Here is a 22,771-nt window from a genome sequence, read left to right as displayed (position 1 = left end):
AGAGGTTGTCTTTTATCAGAGGCAATGGGGAGCCACAAAAGCTGTTGAGCAAGGGAGTAATGAGTTTAACACCTGTGAAGATTGTTTTGGCAGTTGCAAGGAGGTTGGGCTAGAGATGAGGGATAAAGAGATGAGGGAAATCTCTTTAGAAGGCTATTATAATAATCTCAGTAACAGGGCCAGTTGTATAAGTAGGGAAGTTTGTTTCTTTTCAACTTTTAGGTTCTCTCCTTTATTCTCTTTTTTTATTAATTTTTAAAATTAATTTTATAACTCTCCTTTATTCTCACAGGAGGATCCAAATCTCCATCAATTTATTCTCTGAGCTGCTGCTCTCACTTGGTGGGGGTGTATGGGACTTCCCCCCGTACATTCTGGAGGGTTGAGGTGTTGACTGTGCACATCTCTGAATGTGGGCTCCGGGTCCCGCTCAGATGCTGTGAATCCCTGGATGGGTCCCATCGCCTGGGCGGCCGCCAACCACACACGTGCCCCTGGCTGCCCCACAATGGTCTGCTTGTCTGGACGCCTATGTGAGCCTCTGCTGCTGACTCATGGCTCTCTTTCCAGGTCATTGACTGGGCTGTCTATTAGAGAGGGTTGGGAGAAGAGACCAGAGAGGGGCAGAGAGAACGAGAGAGCAGGAGAGAGCCCCAGGGTGGAGGGAAGCAGAGTCTGCTGAGTGGAGGCATCTGGGCAAGAACACCTTCCCTCAGGCAGTAGCTGAGTGGACTCCTGAGGACCTCTCCTTAGTCACTGAACAGGAGTCAGTGGGCATCCAAGGGCCCCAAGGCTGAAAAAAGATGGCTCTATAGGCTCCTGGGCCAAGGCTGGGTCTTGGCTTAAAACAGGATACAACTCATCAAGAAAGAAGCTGGTAAGTGGATTTTATTTCTCTCTCTCCCCCAGTCCTGCTGTTACCAAGAAAACCTTTCTCTATCCGGGGCCCGGGACTCCTGGTGCCCAGCTCTGCCCTTTGGAGGACATGTTGCCAGTCTGGTGCTCCTGCCAAGTGGCTGTGTGTGCCATCTGAAGAGACTGGGATCCCAGAACCATAGGAATAGATCCAAAACCCTGATTTTACAGATAAGGAAGCAGAGGCAGAGCTCTTAATGACTTGCCCAGGGTCAGCTAGTAAATATTGGAGGTAGAATTTGAATTCAGGTCTTCCTTCCCTGCGTCTAGTGCTCTATTAGGTCATGTTGCCTGTGGTGACAGATCTCCCCCCACCCCCGACCCCCTGCATATTGAACCTGGGTATTTGCATTCTCTGAGTCTTTTCTCCCTCTACCCCCACCCCTCACTGGTCTGGACATATCATTATCTGTCTAGGTGACTCCCAGTGTGGAAACTCTCTTCACCAATCCACATTGGCGTCTACTCTGAAGCTCACAGTCTGGGGATGTTGGGCTTTTGAGGTTCGGTGACCGGAGCCTCGTTCAGTGTCACCCAGTCAGGCTGTCAGAATCAGGATTTGGACCGGAACCTCCCCGGGTCTGAGGCAGGCTTTCCCCAGTTGCTACAACAGTGCTGACTTAGACAAATAACAGCAAGCGCAAGAATCAGAAGCACCAATGTTGACCTAGAGCTTAAGTGGGTTAGAGAAACTGCTCATTTGCTTTTCAGAACCACGGTGAGTGCCATGGATCACCGGTATTGCTATTTCCACTTTACAGATGAGAAAACAGGCTCAGAGGTCATTCCACTTAATTCTGAGGAGGGGGAGCAGACAGGGTGGGCCGCTAGCTGGTGCTCCGGGCTTCAGGGTTCTTTTACAGATGGCATGTGGAAGCTCCTTTAGGTTCATGGCAGCTTTGGGGGGGCTCTGCAAGGTGTTAGCTCCATTTTGTGGAGACTGGCACTGGAACTTGCTCAGTGACTTGCTCAGGTCCCGCAGCCAGCAGGAGTCAGAAGCCCGACTTTTCTGGCTCCAGCTCCCATGCTCTGTCTCTCACTCAGAGGATCCCTCACAGCAAGGATGCTCTTCGAGGAACTCTTCATCCTCCACCTAAAACCTTCATCTCCGTTTGAAAAAACTCCATCCCCATTCAGATCCCAAAGTCTTTTTTTTTTTTTTTTTACACCAGCTCCCACCTACCAAGCACACCAAAGTGCATGGTGGGTGGAGGAGCAGGGGGAATGATTCAGCTCATATGATTTTCCAACTGCTTTACTCCGTGGAACCCTCCTCCTCTCCCCTTTCCCCCAGGATATTACTGCCTAGGGAGCTGGGCTCATCAAAGTTGCTTTGTTCAAGGCAGAGTAGATATTTGGACAGATAGGGAATGGAGGGGACCTTTTTTTCTTTTCTTCTTTTTTTTTTAAAATGAGACTGAGGCACTTGTATGAGTCTGCCTTGCAACCTGGCAGCTATTGGCTCATACTGAGCTAATGAAGAGAGCACACTGCAGGTGGAGGGCATTCTGGGAGAACAGCACTGAGAGCAGGTGATGATTATCTCCGTAATAACCTGGCACCTGCCAGCTGGGAGAGGTGCCTTCTGATTCCCCAAGGAGCCCGCAGCAAGATGCCCTGCACCTGGCACTGGCAATCCAGCTGGGGCCAGCTCCTCCTCAGCTTCTACCTCCCTCTCTCCAGAATTCCTCTTTCTGTAGGGCTCCGGGGTTCCAGAGTGTGCTCTGCCTCTTGGGAGAGACCGCCTTTTCTGTCTGTCTCATAATAATGCCCACTCATAGAATGTGAGCCAACAAAGTCATTTTGCTTGCTCTGTCTCTCTTTTTCCTTTGGTCCTAGACTTTTTCTTGTGATAACCCAGAGTTATATGACATCTGTCGGTCTCTTTCTCTCTGTCTCTGTCACCCTGTCTCTCTATTTCTTGTTTCTGTCTTTGTGACTTTGTCTCTGTCTTTTTTTGACTTTATATAGCACTGAGTGCTTTACAAAGTGTCCCTTGTCTGTTCTCTGCCTCCAAAAGACATCATGTTTGTGGACCATTCCTTTCAATATACTTTTCCAGAAAGACACAAACTCTAGAAACAAAGACTGGTGACTTCCAAATATCTGCTAAGCTTGGACAGTGGAGCTTGGTTGAAGCTCAGGATGATGGGTTTGCAGCCAGATACCTGGGGCTGAGGCGCAGTTCTGTGAACTTGGAGCAATCAGTGGGGTTCTCCCGGCTTTTGCTTCCTCATCTGTAAAACAAGGTATTTGGGAGAGACTATCTCTAAGATCACTTTGGCCTGGCAGCTGTCATCCTAGGTTTCAGTATTAGATAAGACATGGTGGTGATTTGCTGATTATCTCTCACCCACTCTTTCTTTCTCTCTCTCTCTTTCCTTCCTTCCTTCCTTCCTTCCTTCCTCCCTCCCTTCCTTCCTCCCTCCCTCCCTCCCTCCCTTCCTTCCTTCCTCCCTCCCTCCCTCCCTTCCTCCCTTCCTTCCTCCCTCCTTTCCTCCCTTCCTCCCTCCCTCCCTCCCTTCCTCCCTTCCTCCCTCCCTCCCTTCCTTCCTCCCTTCCTCCCTCCCTCCTTTCCTCCCTTCCTCCCTCCCTCCCTTCCTTCCTCCCTTCCTCCCTCCCTCCTTTCCTCCCTTCCTCCCTCCCTCCTTTCCTCTCTTCCTCCCTCCCTCCCTTCCTTCCTCCCTTCCTCCCTCCCTCCCTCCTTTCCTCCCTTCCTCCCTCCCTCCTTTCCTCCCTTCCTCCCTCCCTTCATTCCTCCCTTCCCTCCTCCTTTCCTTTCTTCCTCCCTCCCTTTTTCCTTCCCTCTCTCCCTCCTTTCCTCCCTTCCTCCTTCTTTTCCTTCCTCCCTTCCTTCCTCTTTCCCTTCCTTCCTCCCTTCCTCCCTCCCTCCCTCTCTCTTTGTCTCTCCCCCTTCCTTCCTTCTTTCTCATTTCTTTCCTCTCTTTCCTGAATTCTTTTGTTATTGTCCGGCATCAGTGAACTATTTGATGAAAGAGCAGAGATTTTGAAAACAGTGGATCTGGGTTCAAATGGAGGTTCTACTGCTAGCTGGCTGTGTAACCTCTCTGAGCTTTTTTCCTTTCCTGCAGAAGGAGAAGGTTGGGCTCTCTGAGATGATCACTTCTAATTTTGATGATCCTCCTGAATCTCATCTGATGATCTTACCCCACAATAAGCTTCAACTTCTCTTTCTTCTCTTCTCTCCAGCAAAGGGAAATAAAGTAAAATTTCCACGTGGCCCTGGGCCAGGCTCAGGAGATGATTTCAGCCTCCCTTGTCCTGAGCTCCCAATTCATTACCCATGGTTTGAGCAAGAGGCAGTTGGAGAGTCATGTCTCTGGCATCTTGGTAGGGCCTTGAGGAGGATGATAACAATGACTGATAATGATGATGATCATAGTGACAAACATTTAACTAACTCTTTAAGGTTTGCAAAGTGCTTTACAAATATTATCTCATTTGCTCTTGAGAACAAGATAGGTGGATACTGCCCCTATTTCACAGATGAAGAAAGCGAGCAAAATGACTTGCCCAAAATAACGGAGCTAGGTTCGGAGGTTGGATGTGAACACAATCTTCCTGACTCTAGACTCAATGCTCTAAGGTAGTGTCAGGACCTTTTGCTTATGAATTCTGCTCCCAGGTGTCTCTGACTTTCTCTAGGATTCTGCTCACTTGTGCTCCTCCATCAAAATCCAAGGATCATGTGTGTGGTGGGGGGCAGGTTCACAATGTCCTTCTGTACTTTGATGGATCAAGGATCTCATCAATAATGCCAGGATTCCTTCTTTGCAGTCCACATATCGGCCTTTCCCAGACTTTTTCATCCCGTGCAGTTCTTGGTGATGTCTTTCTTGGCCAAGGAGTTTGTAGCTTCTTGAGTGAGAGTGGCGTGATTGAGTGTGTGCTTTGGGAATGGCAGTTTGGAAAATGTGAGGTATTGGCAACTGTCTAGAAGGCCCGTGAGGAGGATGAGACACAATGAGGGCCTGAATTCAGCCGGCCACTTGGTCAATAAGAATTTGTTAAACGCTGACTATGTACCAGACACCATGGTATGTAAGGGGCATACAAATACAACAAGAACAACAACAACAAAAACAGTTCCTGCTCTCAAAAATGGGGAAAATGAGAAATAAAATGAAGCTGGAAAGTCGAAGAAGGAACTGCCCTCCTTGGGAGTCCCGGGGAGAAGGGTCCACACCCCACGCTGAGGGAAGTTCCATGTTGAGAAGGCAGTTGAGGCATGGTGGCAAAGTCTGGAGAAGCAGAACCAAGAAAAAAATAAACTAATTCAGCAATGGAGTAACAGGATCAGAGGAAACCTACGGATTGTTGGGTACATCTCTCCACCTACCTTTGTGCTCATTCATGTCTCGGAGGTTGTTTTTTATACAACTTCCTGTTATTCGCCATTGGCCACATCCCACAGTTTATTTACTCCCACCCTGAATCTCTTCATTGCCCTTTGGGTATCCTGAAATTTTGAATCTTCAGAGGTTTTGGTCTATTAGGATTCAATTCATTTTAATTCAATTCGATAATGCCTAATAGATTCAGACATTGCTCCAGAAGCTGAGTACGCAAAGACAAGACCAGAATAAATAGCTCCTCTCCTCATAGAGCTTATATAGGAAATTAAGTAAAAATATATAAAGAGTAATTTCCAGCTTGAGGGTAAAAGTAACAATAGAACTAACATTGTAGTTAACAATGGAACAGGAGTTCCATAGGGCACAGGGGAAGCAATGGAAGTCCCCTTGCTTTATAACTTGCACAATATTGACACTTAGTAGATGATTAAACAGACGTTCTTGTAGTTCCATCTAGCTTAGGATCTTATATGATCTTACTATTGGCTTATAAAACTTTGATAGGTATTGGAGAAGTTTATGCCTTGCATCCCTGACCAAATGCTTTTTTTCTCTGAGTAAGAAACCAGAATCGCAACAGGGCCTTAGAGTCTCTCCATCTATAGGGCTTCTGGGAAGATTTGGTCTGCTAGAGGCAATTATCCTTTCTCAGGCTCTCTTCAAGTATAGCTGTGACCTCAGCATGGGCCATTCTCTCAGGGTTTTATGAAGCAATGAAAGGTGAGAGAAGGCTTGTGAATGCTTCCTAATAACCTAAGAAATAATTTCATCAAGCGCTGGGATGCTCCAGGGCCTTCTCAGTAACTCTCAGTTATCTATTCCATTCTTTTGAACTATTCCCCTCTTGGAGAGATATTGAAAGCAGGTCCCCCATGGCTCTCAAAACATGTTGCCTCTGGCACAGATTTCTCATCTTTTGAATAGCTACTTCTACTTCCTAAAATTAAGAGCTGGAGTAAGAGCATCCAGTGACTTGTCCCCAGTGATAGAAAGAGGTCTCAAATGTCGGCTTCTCAATCTCGTTTCCCGTTCATTTGTGGCCCTCCTTGCTTCCTCTACAATTGGGGGATATGGCTTCGTCTGCCAGCTCTCTCTAAGCCTGCGGTACCTTCCTCCACTTCTTGTGTGTGGGTATAAATCAGTGCCATGATAGTGTGAGATAAACTTCTGTCTGAAGTGAATTCTAACCTGTGTTGCCCTTGAGTTTTTGTTTTTTTTAATCTTTATATAAGGATTGTGTTTGCTGGCTGAGCAGACAGTGTGGATCATCCCATAGAGCTAGCATCATAATGAACTGAGTTCAAAACCTGACTCAGGCACACACCAGCCTCAGTTTCCCCCTCTGTAAAACAGGCATTGGATCACAAGATCCAATGAGAAATGTATGTTAGCTATTATTGTGGTGAATTTTGCTGTTTAATCTTCCCCCAAAATGTGGATAATTGGACTGAAAGTCAGCATCAATTTCCCAGTGTAAGACTTGCGATCTGTCTCACCTTTTGAGTTGTTTGTATTCTAAGATTGCGTGTATTCTTTGCCTTTCCTGCAATGGCTGCCATCACTGAGCTATGGCACAGTGTAAGAACTGAATAATTGGGCTCTGAATTTAATGCAGTTGAATTATCTCCATATCTACAGTCTCACAGACGTCTCCTGGGAGGGTTGTATCTCTGTGAGAGACAGGCATCTTGTGGGGGCAAATGGCCTTTGGTTGTCCCAACTGGGGATGTGACGGGCACTTTAGGGGGCAGCTGACTGGGAGTGGGCAGCCAGCTGCTGGGCATTTGGGAAAGCTAACACAGAAGCCCAGACTCTTAGATCCAGAGAGAACTTTAGAGGTCATAGCATCTCGTTGGAGCCTTAGGATGATGATTGCAGCAATGATAATGGCAGTGGTGATAATTGTAATGCTGTTAGTCTTTTATTTTCAAAAAGGGCCAAAAAATAAAAATAAAAAAATGAAAAGGGCTGGTGATATCATGAGTGATTTTTTGACTTGTGTGAATTGGATTTAAGAGAAGCAAGAGTCGCACAAAGTCATCAGCCTGGTAGATCTTCCAGAATCACTGGAGTCCAGGGACAAGACAATTGATGATGACTCAGGATGTAGGGGATGAGCTCATGTCCTTGATGGCTGACCAAGCTCCAAGCACTTCACAGAGCCTGCTTCCCGGCCAGTGACATACATTGTTCTCATCTGACCATTCTGTCATCATGCTGGGGGTCACCAATGGGTCTGAGACCTGTTGGGGTACATGGGGCATTCAGGGAAGACTGGCACTTCTGCCCTGAGGGCTTGCTGAGCCCTTTTCAAAGCTGCTCATCCACTTTTAGCTCCCACTTGTTGCTTCAAGAGATGCACAGCGACCACACCCCAGAAGCTCTCTTGGTAGACAAGCCAATCAAGCTGAGGGGAATAATAAACTTTACAAACATTATTTCAGTTTTATCTTCCCTATCTTAGAGATTAAGAGAGATTAAGTGATTTGCCTAGGATCATAAAATTACACAAAAAAATTACACTCACCCTGTTTACCTCAGTTTCTTCATCTGTAAAATGAGCTGGAGAAGGAAATGGCAACCAGTATCTTTGCCGAGAGAATACCACGTGGTCAGATTTGAATAAAAATTATCAAACAAGTGGGATGTCCTGGACCCTAAGCGACACCCTGGACACATAAAGCAACAAATCCCAGCCCTTAGAGAGACCTTCCTTTCCACTCCCGTAAATCCTGTCTTCAAATATTTGAAGGGCTGTAATCTTAAAGAAGGATTTGTTCTTTTTGACAGCAGAGGATAAAACTGGAGCCAAGAGTGGAAGCCACAAGTTTAGGCTTGAAACGAAGAAACCTTTCTTAGAGGGGCTGTCCGGGTAGGTAGTGAGTTTTGTATTCCAGGAGATACTGTGGGGATGCTCACTTATTGAATATATGGTAGAGGAGATTCCTTCGAGAAATGTTTGATGCTTGATTAACCATGTCCCCTGAAATCCTCTCCAACTCTGGGTTCTTCAACTCTCCTAGTTTAGTCAGGGGAGAGGATTGATTTCTTGGACCAATGGGCCATCGAGAGTGATTTTGGTGGAGAAAGTTGCAATCTCTCCCCAGTTCTTATAGTCCCCCCTTTGGATTTGGAGACAAAAGACTTGGGTCTGTCAGTGCTTTTGTGACACTGGTCATCACTCATCTTTTCTGGGGCTCCCTCCTCATGTGTAAGTCACTAGAGAGATCTGGAGGTTTATTCCAGCTCTCTTTGATTTTATGGTCCCAGGATGGGAGCTGAAGCCTTGCCTGCTTATTTTCCTTTCTGACACCAGGCTTAACTGAACATTGCTCTCATTCTCATTCATTGATGTGTGCTGGACATGAACCCTGGATATCAATTTTAGCCAACTCCACTGTTTCCATGCAGACCTATGATGTGGATCTCCATGGCAACTGAGAGAGGAGGCAGGAGAATGGCCCTTTGCTGGAAGCTGGCCTCTGTGATTTGAGTCCAAAGCTGAGTAAATGTCATCTCAAAATAGATGTGAGTGAGCTGAGTGGCAGGCGATCAGAGAAAAGGACAGTGGCGATACATAAAATCGTCTTTAACTGTGTGTGCAATTGCTCTGGGACAGGATGAAGTTCACCCCACTTGAATTCTAGCCTGCACCCTCATGAAGGCTGAGAAAGAAAGGATGAGGCCATGAGACAGAATGGCAGCCCTAGAGCAGCCATGACATGGAGCAGCTCAGATGATAAGAGCTATATTGAGGAAGCATGCTCCTCTCCTCTTGTGATAGCACCCGGGGGCAAAGTTTCACGCCACAATTTATTGACTGGTCCCCTTCTTGTGGGCTCCACTCAGCTGTCCATTGTCATATTTTTCAACTCAGCCCCTCTTCCCATCACAACCTTTCTCTGAGTCAGAGTCAACAGCTTAATTATGTATTCTTCCAAGGGGCATTTGCATTTTGACAGGGACTAAATTTGGGAAGGCCAAATGGAAATTCAGCAACTAAGCCAGGCAGCTCCAGGGGCTACATGTTTTTTTGTGGGTAATATCTCACACTATTCTTCTTTGCAGAGCAGACAAAAGCGACTGCTCCATTTTTCTGTAGTCTCCACATTTGTCTGATGCCTTCTCCTATAAATGGGATGGACCTCTCCATCTCTCTCATCCCTCTTTCCCTCATGCCTTCTTTCAAGGTCCAATTCAATTACTCTAGGAAGTTCTTCTTGAATTGAATTGAGCATAGATCAAGGATGGTTCTTCTTCCTCATGCCCCAGTCAGACCACAATTACAGTATTGTGTCCAGCTCTGAGTCCCACATTTTGGGAAGGACGAGGAGAAGCTAGAGTGTATCTAGAGAGCGTAATTAGGAAGAGGAAGGGCATTCAGCCCCTGCCACTTGAGGATTGTTTGAAAGAAGGGGGAGAACCGAGAGGGACAAGAGAACTTCAGTTATCTGAAGGTCTATGATAGAGGAGAGAGTGGACCTGTTCTGTTTGACCTTAGAAGGAAGAACTAGTAATTGGATAGATGGTACAAAGAAGTAAATTTAGACTTGATATAAGGGGAAAAAACTTCCTCAGATAGTAGAATTATATCTGGAACTTGCTTGCAGTTGATGATGAATAGAACACTGGGGTTTGGAGTCAGGAAGGCATTAGTTAGTCTCAGACATTTACTAGGTTTGTGACCCTGGACTAATCATTAACATTCATCTGCCTTGTTATCCTTAACTATAAAAGGAGAATAAGCATGGAAATTTTTATTTCACCCTTTAGCTGGAATTATCAGGAGTGAAGCAAATTCTGTCCAAGGGTTGGGATCCATTGATAGTCCCTTCTCCTATAACCTGTTGCTTGTATTGATTACTTTTTTATGTAACTCAACTAAACTCCTTCCTAAGGAAGTGATGGGTTTGATAGGAGACTTACTCTCCAAACTAAATCATTCTCCAAGATAAGAAAAGACCTGGTGGGTGCTGGTGTGAGCAACTCCTTGGGTGCATTAATGCCCACTTCTGTCCATGGTCCTGATTGCCATGGTCCTGAGGATCACACTGTGGAACTGCTTTTATTTACCTAGTTACTCTTTTATCAAAGCTATCTGAAATGGGCTGCCTAAGAAAGTTCTTCCTCATTGGAAGTCTTTAAGCAAAGTTTCAGTGACTACTTATCAAAGCATATCGTGGAAGGGATTATTTTCTGCTACAGGTGGGATTAGATGTCCCTGGAATTCTTTTTCATCTTTGATTCTGTGACTCTGATGCCTTTCTCTCAAAACACTGCAGTTATCTGTCTACTTCATCTGCCTGGAGAAAAAGTAGACCTTATTTGTGAATGCCTTATTTTAAATGAAATTTTTCTTTGTATATCTTGCTGCTGGATTTTGATGGTATCATATAGAAGTGCTGGTGATTTTTGTGGATTTATTTTGTATCTTGCAATTTTGCCAAAGTTGTGAATTGTTTCTAGTAGTTTTTAGTCAATTCCCTAGGATTCTGTAAGTATACCATGGTATAATCTGCAAGGAGTGATACTTTTTGTTTTCTCATTACCTACTTTATTTCCTTTAGTTTCTTTTTCTTCTTGTTGCTAAAAATAATGTTTATAATACAATATTGATTAGTAATGGTGATAGTGGGCAACCTTGTCTCACCCCTGATCTTATTGAGAATGCTTCTAGTTTGTCCCCATTACATATGATGTTTGCTGATGGTTTTAGATAGATGCTCTGTGAATGTCTTAAAACAAATATTTAACAAAAATTTAAATGGGAGGTTTAGACTGAGCCCCAGAGTCTTTGGTTTATTTTTTTCTACCCCATCTCTTATGCTTCTTACATACTGTATCCTTTCTTTTCTTCCAGGAGAGCCATGAGTAGCCCATACTTCCCAGCTCGGACGGTGCTGTTTGAGAGGGAGGAAGGTGGCGTGACCTATAGGATACCTGCCCTGCTCTATGTCCCCAAGAAGGCCACTCTGCTGGCCTTTGCAGAGGAGAGGTTTAGCCCTGATGATTCCCATGCAAATGTGCTGGTTCTGAGAAGAGGTGCCTTCTATAAGACCTATGTGGAGGTAAGTGGCATGTGAACCATTGAGTCGCCTTCCATGGAAACATGAGAAACACAGATGACTTTGGGCGAAGGACTGTTGAGAGATTGTGGGAAAATTGTGGATTCTATTTATTGAACTGATGGGCTTCTTTGTGAGACTCAGGTGGAGCATCAACATCTCATGTATAGAGCCCAACACTTCTGCAGCAGCAGGGCAGGAGCAGTGCCAGAAGTTGGGGGGGGGTCCCTATCTTCTGTGGAAGCTGAGCTTTCTGGAAAGGAGTGGATTAAAGCTAGCATGTGCAGCAGCATCAGGAGGCAGTATGGTGTATTGGCTCCAGATGCTGGGAGTGGAGTCAGGAGCTATCAGGGAGCTGAATCTATGGCCTGACACTTAAGAGCTGTGTGACCTTAGGCTAATAACCTCTCTGAGTCATCTGTCAAATGGGGACAATAATGACCATAGGACCTTTCCTTATGGGGTTTTTATGGGGGTCAAAAGAGATTTATGTAATGTATGTAAAGCAAACCCTGAAGTCACACACACACACACACACACACACACACACACACACACACACACACAGCTATCATCATCATTATCATCATCATCAATGAACAGAGTCAAGAGTCTTGCATAAGCTTTGCGTCTCCATTAATGGAGAGAGGTCCCATAATAGGAGAGAATAAGTCCTAGATCAAAGATCTTCATCTTTTTTAGGTCATGTATGCTTTTTTGATAATCAAGGGAAGTCTATAGACCTTTTATTGTCTACATTCACAACAGAAGGAAATGCTAAGTTTCAGCTAGAGGCCAGTGAGAATAGACACGTAATTTTTTCCCATCCAAATCGATGGATATTCTGAAATCTGTTCTGGAATTCAGGTCAGGAACTTCTTTTCTAGATTCTTTGCTCATTCAAGTAAACAATATATGCCACAAATACACGACCAGTTCCCCCACACCTGAACATACTCACCATTTTCACAGTAATGTTTTCTTCTAGTGCTTCATAGGAGGCAGTGTGTATGGTGAAAAGAGCTCTTACTCTAGAGTCAGAGGACCCGGCTTCAAATCCCACTTCCATTACTACTTCTGTGACCAAATTATTTAATCTCTTTGAACTTTAGTTTCTTCATTTGTAAAATGAAGGGGTAGGAGTAGATGGCCTTCTAGCTCTATCTAAATCTATGATTCTATGCAAGATCCTCGGGGGCACCTTGCACAGTAGGTAGTGGGTAAGATCTTCTCTTAGTGCCTGAATGACTGAAACTATCTCTGACCTTCACTCAAGTCTCTTTAGCTCTCAGTGCTCAAGGAGACTCTCTGGGACTGAACCATATTGGTAGGATGAAAGAAAAAATGAAAAAACAGCCCTGGTCCTTCTCCCTCAGTGTTATTACCCTCATTTTACAGATGGGGAAACTGAGACTCAGAGGTTAATTGACTTGCTTGAGATCATGACGCTAAGTGTGAGAATCAGAGTTTGAAGCTGGGACTTCTCAGGCCAAGATCAGTGTGCTTTCCATGAATTATCCATTATTTTGGGGTACTTTATCCATTACTCTAGTCCAGTGCCCTTTTCCACAGGGTTTGGGTGGATGTTCATTGGGCTCAATGACATGCTTGAACTTAGAAGGTTTTAGAGTCATTGATCAAGGTAATTGAGATCTTCTAAATTAGAGAATTTGGAGTGTGCAGTGCATAAGGGAGATGAGAGAATCATGAATGTAAATGGAAGAATTAGACTTAGAGCAAGAAGAGAGTTTGGATGCTTTCCTTCCCTCTCCAGTGGGGAGCCATGCGAGTTGTGAAGACGGCATCTCTGGAGGAGCATCGGTCCATGAACCCCTGCCCCGTGTATGATGAGCTCACTGGTACTGTCTTCCTCTTCTTCATCGCTGTGCTGGGCAACACTCCGGAATCCTTCCAGATCATGACTGGCAAGAATGCAGCCCGCCTCTGCTATGTGACCAGTTCAGATGGGGGTCTCACCTGGAGCACTGTCACTGACCTGACGGAGCAAGTCATTGGCTCTGTTATAGAAGGTAAAGGAGATGCCACTGGGCTGGTGAAAGGGCTCCACTTAAAATGATTGGCTTTGGCCCTTATTTGGGGTCAAATAAGACTTTTGTTAGTAAAAGAGAAATGGGGAGTAAGGGGAGAATTCTCAGTGGTATCTAGATTGTTCAGTCTGATCCAGAATTTGAAAGAACAATAGCCACACCAAGTTAATAATATGTGGGGTTTGGAGGTAACTAAACTACCTGGTTGATAAAAGGTATTGGGGTTTCCTGACACATAACCACTGTGAGGCGGATTCTGATCCTCAGAATGAAACAGCTCACGACCCATTACCCCTAGAACTTCAAGCTGGGATGAACAGCCAACAGGGGAAACATGGAGCCCCTTAATAAATGCCACAATCGAAGGCACTTCCCAATATACTAATTACCAAGAGGTAAAACTGGATTAAACACAGGAGCTAATAGATTTCCTTTGGTTTTGAGGGAATTCTGGCCATTATGGTTATTTCCATCTACATACTCTCTCTCCCTCTCCTTCTCCCTCTGGGATGCCTGCATCAGGTTGGTTGCCTATAACTGAGGAGCTCAGGTGGCTGCTAATATAATTTTGCTATGCGTTTCTATGTACAACTCTTCTCTTTCTCTTTCTTTTCCCATCTATACTTCTTCATAATCAATATTTACTGAGTGTCTAATGCATTTTCAGGCATGTATTAAGGGCTTTGAGGGCATCCAAATTGGGGAGTTTGGGGTTTCAGAAGGGCTGACCTTAAAAAAGAACTGGGTTCAAACATTGCCTCTGACATTCACTAGCTATGTGACCACTGGTAATCACTGAACCTGGTTCCTCATCTGCAGGAATTGTTAGAATATCTGTCTCACAGATTTCTTAATTGGTCAGAAAGGTAGGCGTGTTTGAAAAGTGCTTTGTATTCCTTAAGGTCTTAAGGAAGTTACAGTTATTATTATACTTGGGTTTCAGAACCATTGCTCTAGTCTCTTTTTTGGTCAGTTTTCTCTTCCTTTCCACATATTCTCTTACTCTCCCTGCACATATGTTTATGACAACCAAGTGTCCTGATTCTACCTAGGAAAGGCAATTAAATAAATGGGTTTATAAGATTCTGCCTCCTTTTTTTTTTTTTTTTTTTTTTACAGGTAAGATTATTTTTCCCTTTGCTAAGTAGATGTTTGCAAGTAAAATAATTTCCTAGAAGCAAGAAGACAAGGGGAGAAAGGGACTTTGACAAAGGGGAGGAGGTTTGAAACACTAGAAGCCCCCATAACCAATCTATGCTCATAATATGGTAGGATACATGGGAACATACAGCCACAGATGACCTGACAGTGCTGTCCTGGAGTCTACTTTGAGTGGCAGCTGGTAGACACAGGAAGAGTACTTTTACAGAGGCAGAGGACAAAGCTTCTTCAAAGAGGGACAGAGCACTGGGAATTTCAGAAACAATACAACTGATGTTTTTGGTTAACATGCAGTTATTTCTTGTACTGTAAAGAAAAAATTTCAAGAAAGGGGGAGAAGAAAGGGAGCTTCAAGAAAAGCCACTGAGTGTCTCAGTGGATAGAGTGGCTCATTGTTGGCTTCCCAGTTCCTCCAAGGTTCATGAAGCTCTCAGGCTGAATCTGGCTTTGTTTCTTCACCTCCAAGAAGGGGCTAATAATGGAACCTATTTTATAAAGCTGTTGTGGGGTCCAAATGAGGTAACATATGTGAGTTTTCTTGCAAAATGTAATATGCTATAGACATAATTTTTAATAATACATATTTGAATATAATTTATTATATAATCACTAACACAATATACTTCCATGTAGGTGTATATATATATACATACATGTATAGACATATATATATATATATGTCTATACATGTATGTATATACACATGTGCACATATATGTAAATTTGTCTATATCTGTATCTTTGAAAAATAGATGGAAAAACAGATTCTAATTTATTTTTAGATTAGATACAAATCTTTGTGGAATCGAAGCTCCTAGAAAACAATAGCTATTTCATTTGAGACTTTGAATCATTAGCACAGTGGCTGGTACCCAGTAGGCACTGATAGGAGCGGGAGATGAATGGATAGAGAGATAGCTAGATGTTAGATATGATAGAGTCAGCATTTATTAAGAATTTTCTATTTGCCAGGCTCTGTGCTAATCATTGCGTATGCAAAATCAAACAAGACAGTCCCTGCCCTTAAGGAACTTACAATCTAATGGAGGGAAGACAGTGCCTAAAGGGGAGGCAGAAAAGGGAAGCTGACCAGGAGTGGGCCAGCCCCAAAGTGATACAAAGGAGTGGTTCGAAAGGGCTTTGAAGCTGGAACCTAAATGTTCCGTGGTGCTCTTGTTTCTGTAAGTGCTTCTCCAAAAGTGGGTTTAGAAGAGGATCATTAATGTTCTTCCTCCTCCTTCTCTCTCTCTCTTTCTTCTGCTCCTTCTCCCCATCCTGCCCTTCCTCCTCCTTTCTTCTCCTTTGCCCACCATTCACAGCAGCCTCTCTCTCTCTCTCTGCAGACTGGGCTACCTTTGCCTTGGGTCCTGGCCACGGCATCCAGCTGAGGTCGGGGCGTCTGCTTGTTCCTGCTTACACTTACCACATCGACTGCAAGGAGTGCTTTGGGAAAATCTGCAAGACCACTCCTCACTCCTTCACCTTCTATAGTGATGACCATGGTCGGAGCTGGCAGTTTGGAGACTTCATCCCCAACCTGAAGACCGGGGAGTGCCAGCTGGTATCCGTGGATGAGGAAGATGGCAGCAATATTCTTTATTGCAATGCCAGGAGTCCCCTGGGCTGCCGGGTGCAGGCGCTCAGCATGGATGATGGGGCTGCCTTTTTCCCAGGACAGCTGGTCCGGAAGTTAGTGGAGAGCAACCGGGGTTGCCATGGCAGCATCGTTGGATTCCCAGCTCCTCTCATCGGGAGCTCCTCTCAATGCCTGTTACAAGGGGAGAGCTGGTTCATTGGTGGCTGTGATTATTCCCACTTCCAGCAAAAGCTTCGCATACTTCAGAAACACCAAGAAAAGAGTGTTAGAAACATTGCAGTCCCCTCTGCAAAGTGGACATCCCAGTGCCATCCACCATCGAGGATCTCGGAAGAATCTCCGAGCTCTGCTGCTGATTCGGGCCAGGTTCTCTCAGGATCCGTCTTTCAACCTTCCACCCCATTCCAGCCCCCCACTTGGGTCTTATATTCCCACCCTACCAGTCACAGGTCTCGGGTAAACTTGGGGGTCTACCTTAGTACTTTCCCCAGAAACGCCGACAGCTGGACGGAGCCCTGGGTGATTTACGAAGGGCCCAGTGCATACTCTGATTTGGCAGCGATTGAATTGCCCTTTTCAGAGCCCTCGACTCCAGGGATCCCGGCCATCACTTTTGCCTGCCTCTATGAAAGCGGGGCCAGGTTTGCCTATGAAGAGATTTCATTCTGTCTGTTCACACTCTCTGAAGTCATTGAGAATATCCCCACAAAGGGCCGCTCACCGACCCAGAGTTGCCAAGTGGAAGGCAAGAACCATTGGAAAAGCTGCGTGACTTCCTGAAAGTCAGGAAGGACCCCAGGACAGCCTCGAGTTTTTAGTCCAGTCTCCACGCAAGACCTATAGAAATACCCAAATACCACAGAATGGTTCTCCTCGTTTGAGAACATATCCTCAGTTGTCAGTAGACATTCACTGAGGTTGGAACATGGTTAAAACAGTGTTTGATGTGTTAAACTCACTTTTTCTTTTATTTGATGGCTTCAAAATACATATAGGGCTAGCTCTTTAAGAATTTGGGCTGTACCTTTTACCTGCAGGAGGATCCTTAATGAATGAATTAGGCTGTTTGATTTTTTCAGTTCTGAATGGAGGGCTTTATTTTCCGCCTAAATTCATTCCTAAAATTTCCCCTTACGATTTTTATTTTTCCTTTGAGTCATTCTGAAACGTTCCATGACCTTTGTATATTACACAGTATTTTGTCTTCCATTGGGTACTCTTCAGCTTTATTTTGCAATATTTGCTAATTGTACTTGGAGATCTCTTTGCATTTTTATGCATTTTTCCTTCAGGTTTTTTTAGTAGCCTGTCTGTTGGTTTTTCTGCTGGTATCCTGGGATTTTGGTGATCCTTTTTCTCTTGACATCTCCATCATCCCTCTTCTTGTATTCCCCATCCCTCCTTTCATAAGCCCTGAACACTGGCTGAAGAGTTGCCTTAATCCTCCTTAGAAGGAGGGGTAAGTGATTCACCTGCCTGGGTCCCTGCCCAGAATTACTGATCTCAGCTCCATTTTCACCCACCTTTCTCTCAGACCCAGCACATTGGTGCACATTACTTTATTTTCAGATTGCCTGCTTCCTCCCTTCATCCTTTGCTTTCCTTTTACATGACTAGACAAATGAACCACTTCTTTAGATCTAGGGGATTAAGGAGCTAAGAGTATTTGTGAAAGGTTGCTGCAATTTGGGGTCATCCCTACCTTACGTCTAGGCTTCTGGCACAAACCCCCACTTATGTTGGCTGCCAGGGACTAGTAGAAGTGGGTGGATGTCTAACTTAGTTAAATACTATAAGTAGGAAAGTTCTCCATTGTTAATGAATGATATTTTTCAGCTTGATCATAATGGTCCTTTTGTCTAATCTTGCCACTAAGCTCTGGAGATTATATAATCAGTTCATGTGATGTTCTGTTCTCTAAATTGTAATCGTTTTCTTGAGGGCAGGTTTCTTGGGGAGCTTTTGGGAGCAGCCTTAGTTTCAGTTCAGTTCTATAATCCCAAAATGCAGCCAGGAGTTAAAGTCCAGATCATTTATTGTGTTCTTCAAAATCCTGAATCTTTTCCTGGGCCGGGTGAGCTTTCTTAGAGGCCTATCTCTCTCTTTGGTTCCCGAGAGCTCTTGTCCGAATCTCTCCAGCCAGCACGAAGTTTGAAGTGGGAATGAATCTTCACTCTGAATCTCCTGAGAAGTTTTCCAAAAGTCCTCCCTGGCCCTGAGAGCTTCTTGCTTATATGCTGCCCACTGAGCACACGCCAATCACTTCATCACTAGGAAACCATTATTTGTTGTAGGACTGAATCAATGCTAAACTAGATCTAACCATTGTCTCCTCAATGCCACTTAGTACCTTGTTTCAAGTCCTGGCCCATAACATCTCCTTGTAGGGTCAGATCAACCATCCTGAATTAGATAATTATTGTCTCCATTCATTCCAGTGATTTAGCACCTTGTAAGCACCTTGTAAGAATCCTAACAAGTTCATAAGTTTGTTGTTTGGAAGTTGAAGTGTTAAGTTTGCAGAGAGTTACTGATCCACCATTTTGCTGATCATGTGTCTCGCTCCTGAATGACCTAATCAGGAGTATTGAAGGGGAGGAACAGTGACTTTCAATGCACCCATGTTTGGAGTTCAGGGTCATTAGCAATGAAGAGACCTGGGACCAGAAGAAAAACTTTTAAAAAATTGTGTATTTAGGACTCAGTGAGGAGCAGAAATGAGAATATCAGAGAAGAATTAAACTTTGATATTTTAAATACGAGGTATGTATGAATGAGGGCACAAACTAAACAAATATTTAAAGAACCGGTAGTAGCCAAATTAGTGATAAAACTGTAGAAACACTTTCTCTTTTAGCACTTGCTCTTGTTTCTTATCCAATATGGAGCCTGGTGGCCATTATCTCCTGACTCCCACTATTATGTCCTCCTTTTCTCAGTGAGGTCAGTGCCTGGCTCAGTCTTCTGTCCCCCAAGTCCAGCCATTATTCTGGGGGACTTCAATACATGTGTTGATCAGCCCTCCAATATTCTAACTTTCCAGGCTGTCAGGCTCATTATCTCCTACGATTTCCTTCTGTGAGGTACACAAGGGTAGTCATAATGTTAATGTTACTTTCACCTACGTGTTCCACTTCTGAGTTTAAGAACTCTAGAATTCCTCTATACAATCACATTGTCTATAATTCCATCTCTCCTTACCCCTTATCACTTCTTCACGATGACTTCCAGTTCTTCCAGCCCTCAGGATTGGACAAGCTCTCCCCCTTGCTCTGTTTACACTCTCCTTATTTCTCCAAATGGAGCCTTAGGAACTAGCTCAGCTTTACGCTATTCTGTACTTTGTTGCCCTCTGATCACCTCACACGTTGCCAGTCCCCGACCCCGAACTTCTCCTGCCTTCTGTCTTCTTTACTCTTGTTCTTGTTGTGAAAGAGGTAGGGGAAGTCACAGAAGCCCTTGGTTTTGCAGTGGAATGAGTCTACTGCATATTTATATTATGTAACCTCCCCGGACTCTCATTGTATGAATCATTTTAGATCTTTTTAAGTACATGTTGCAGACCCCTTTAGAACGCAAGCTTCCCGGGGGCCTGGGCAATTTTCCATATTCTCTGTGTCCTATCTGCTAGGCTTAATTAGCACAAAGTCTAAGTGCTTGACAGTTTTTTAGTTGATGGATTGGGCCATTTCTTGATTTGTAAGGGTAGCCAAGGGCTAGCCTTCTAGGCTGCATGATGATAAATACAATATCCAGAACAAGGGAGGTGATGGTCCCGTTGTCCTCCCTTCATCATACTATCTCTGGAGCAGCATGTCTGGTCCTGGACACCACAGTTTCAGAAGGACATTGATCCTCTGGACATTATCTCAAGCAGAGTGACCAAGAGGATGAGGTGAGTGGAAATCACCTCATGTGTGGATATTTGAAAGGAAGTGAAGATGTTTACTCTGGACAAGGGACCGGCCACATAAAAGCTGCTCCCCAGTGTTAAAGGTCAGCTGCTGGCCCCAAAGGGCAGGACTTGGACCAGTGGGTGGAAGATAGACTGAGGCTTGGTTTCTAACAAATGGAGATACGCCAAAGTGTCATGGGCTATCTCAGCACCTGGCAGACCCCACTTCCTCAGAACTCTTCAAGTGAAGATCGGATGACCATTTGGTGGGTATGTTGTGGAGAGGATCCTGGATTGGACCTCAAAGCCCTAATCCAGCTCAATGATTTTAGGATCTTGTGAGTCAAGCTACTACTTTATGCACTGTTTTCCAAATAAACAGTTCTATTTTTCTTAAGCATCTATGGTAAGAACATTGAGCGGTCTGTGCTTTGTTCTCTCCGATACCTAATGGTTTGGCTGGCATTGTCCCATCTGGGTGCTTTTCATCACTGGGAGAGGTCAAAGTCTAAGAGGGCCTGAAGCAGGGAGACCTTCAGTGGGATTTAGCTGTGACTTCCTATGGGATTTAGCTGTACCTTCCTGTGAGCACAAACATCATCACCCTCTTTTGCCAGGGCAGACAGAGCTGTAACTAGCTGTAATGATGTCCAAAGCAGCTTCGGGGGAGAAAGGTAGAGTACAGAAGAGCCTCATCCTAGGTAAGTTCTTGCTAGGAAATGGCAGGGAAGAGGTTTTTTGTATCCATGAAAGATGAGAGGGGGCTGGATTTGGGGTAGGTTGATGAGAGCCCCTCCTTGTCAGCGCCTTGGGCCAGACCCCTGTTTTCCCTGCCTGAGTTATAGCTCTGGTAGCACCACAGAAAACCAAACGGGTTGTTGGAAAGATATCTGAAGAACAGAGCAGCCCCTAGACTCCCTCGTGGTTCCGAACGTTGGGATGTGAAAGGGAAGGCAAGGAAGGAGGTCGGAGGGAAATCCCACCACGGTAAGTGCAATAAATGCACACTTGGAGTTTTGTGTTCTGTGAGGTGGCCCAAGGTTGGGCAGAGTCTTCAGGGAAGGAGTGAGTAAGGAATGAAAAAGTGCCACTCACTGTGCTAAGGGCTGGCTACGGGGCACTGAACAGCCCTTGATTTCCCAAAGCTTACGTTCTGATAAGGAAACACAAGGTACCACTGCGGGAGGTGCGTCTCCATCTTAGCTTCCCTTCCCTCCATAAGTGCTGGGGAAGCTGCCAGCAGAGGCAGCTTTCTGAACCTGAGCCCAAAGGTAGATCTGAGCAGCGGGGGATGATGGGACATTTGTCAGGGAGCCTGCAGAGAAGGCTGTGTTTTCCCCACATGTAGAGTCAGAGAACAGGGAGAAGGGTGGAGGGAGCTGCACGTCTGGCACCTCTTGAAAGTCCAGCCCAGCTGTCCAAATGCATCTGGCCCGCCTTATGAGGGCCATTCATCCCAGTTACAAACCTTCTTTATTCACTTACAAGGCGCTGGGGACACGATGATGAAAAAGCCAGTCTTTGCCTCTTTAGAGACTTATAATCTATGGGCTAGAGGTGGGGGTGAGGAGGCTGAATAATAGCAGAGCCAGATTATGATGGGCTTCAGAGAGACAAAGAGCTCTGGGACTCTGGAGAAAGGAGACATCACTTGCCTTGGGGGCCTGGGGAGGAAGGGATCTTCATGAGGAGAGGAACATCTGAACCCAGCAGGAAGGAAGCAAAGGATTTCAGCAAGTGCAAATGAGGAGAAAGTCCATTGGAGGAAAGTTGGATGGTGTCTGAGCTGCCCACTGGATGTACTTGATCACATCCTCGCCCCTCTCTGGACACTCTTGGGCCCCCAGCTCTGCTTCCGACCATGTCACTCCCCCCCCAGTAAATTCTGTCTCTTATTTTGAGATTTAACTCTCAGCTCCTCCTCCATCTGGTATTTAACCCTTCAGAGCTTGGTGCCATCTCACCACCTCACCCTCCCTATCGCCCTTCCTGACTTCTACAGTTTGGTCAATGTGGCCTTCTATTTCTTATATACAGACCCCCTCCCAATCCCACTCTGTCTTTGGCTGTTCCTGCAGCAGATCTGGAACATTGTCCCTCTCTTTTTATAGAATTCCTTCTATACTTTTTTCAATGGCATCTAGGTAACAGAGTGGACTGAATGCTGGACATGGAGTCAAGAAGACCTGAGTTCAAATCCAGCCTCAGACACATAAAAATTCTTGTTGACTGGATGACTGATTGATGTCTTCCTCAGAGAATAGATGCCCTTGAAGGCAAAGGCTATTGCATGATTTTATTTTTTAAAAGCTTTTTATTTACAAAGCACATGCATGGGCAATTTTTCAAACATCGATCCTTGCAAAACCTTCTGTTCCAAATTTTCCCCTCCTTCCCTCCACTCCCTCCCCTAGCTGGCAGGTAGTCCAATACATGTTACATATGTTAAATACATGTTAAATCCAATATATGTATAAATATTTATCCAGTTATCTTGCTTCACAAGAGAAAAATCACATCAAGAAGGAAGAAAAAGAAAAATGAAGAAAGAAAACAAAATGCAAGCAAATAAGAGAGAGAATGCTGTGCTGTGGTCCACACTTTGTTCCCACGGTTTTCTTTCTGGGTGTAGATGGCTCTCTTCATCACTGAACAATTAGAACTGATTTGGTTCATCTCATTGTTGAAAATGGCCACATCCATCAGAATTGATC

General features: G+C 44.8%; 1 protein-coding gene across 2 annotated transcripts; it reads left to right on the top strand.

Annotated features, from left to right (window-relative positions):
* Positions 1-265: 265 nt before the first annotated feature.
* On the top strand, positions 266-20,450 carry NEU4 (neuraminidase 4). 2 transcript variants are annotated; one of them, XM_074297918.1, is made up of 4 exons: positions 266-877; positions 11,152-11,359; positions 13,131-13,386; positions 15,909-20,450. In XM_074297918.1, exons 2-4 carry the CDS (start codon positions 11,159-11,161, stop codon positions 16,940-16,942), a joined length of 1,491 nt encoding a protein of 496 aa, XP_074154019.1. In that variant the 5' UTR covers positions 266-877; positions 11,152-11,158; the 3' UTR covers positions 16,943-20,450. The 2 variants fall into 2 exon arrangements, with proteins under 2 accessions (XP_074154019.1, XP_074154020.1); XM_074297919.1 differs by lacking the exon at positions 266-877 and having other exon boundaries at positions 11,014-11,359.
* Positions 20,451-22,771: the final 2,321 nt, after the last annotated feature.

Source organism: Sminthopsis crassicaudata, chromosome 3 (genome assembly GCF_048593235.1).
Source record: "Sminthopsis crassicaudata isolate SCR6 chromosome 3, ASM4859323v1, whole genome shotgun sequence".
NCBI classification, from domain to species: domain Eukaryota; kingdom Metazoa; phylum Chordata; class Mammalia; order Dasyuromorphia; family Dasyuridae; genus Sminthopsis; species Sminthopsis crassicaudata.
This window is presented reverse-complemented; position numbering and strand designations above follow the sequence as displayed.

Excerpts from the sequence above, each read along its gene's own strand:
- NEU4 (XM_074297918.1), top strand. The coding sequence starts at position 11,159 with ATGAGTAGCCCATACTTCCCAGCTCGGACGGTGCTGTTTGAGAGGGAG. Across the intron at positions 11,360-13,130 it reads TCTATAAGACCTATGTGGAG|TGGGGAGCCATGCGAGTTGT; the intron begins GTAAGTGGCATG and ends TTCCCTCTCCAG. Across the intron at positions 13,387-15,908 it reads CATTGGCTCTGTTATAGAAG|ACTGGGCTACCTTTGCCTTG; the intron begins GTAAAGGAGATG and ends CTCTCTCTGCAG.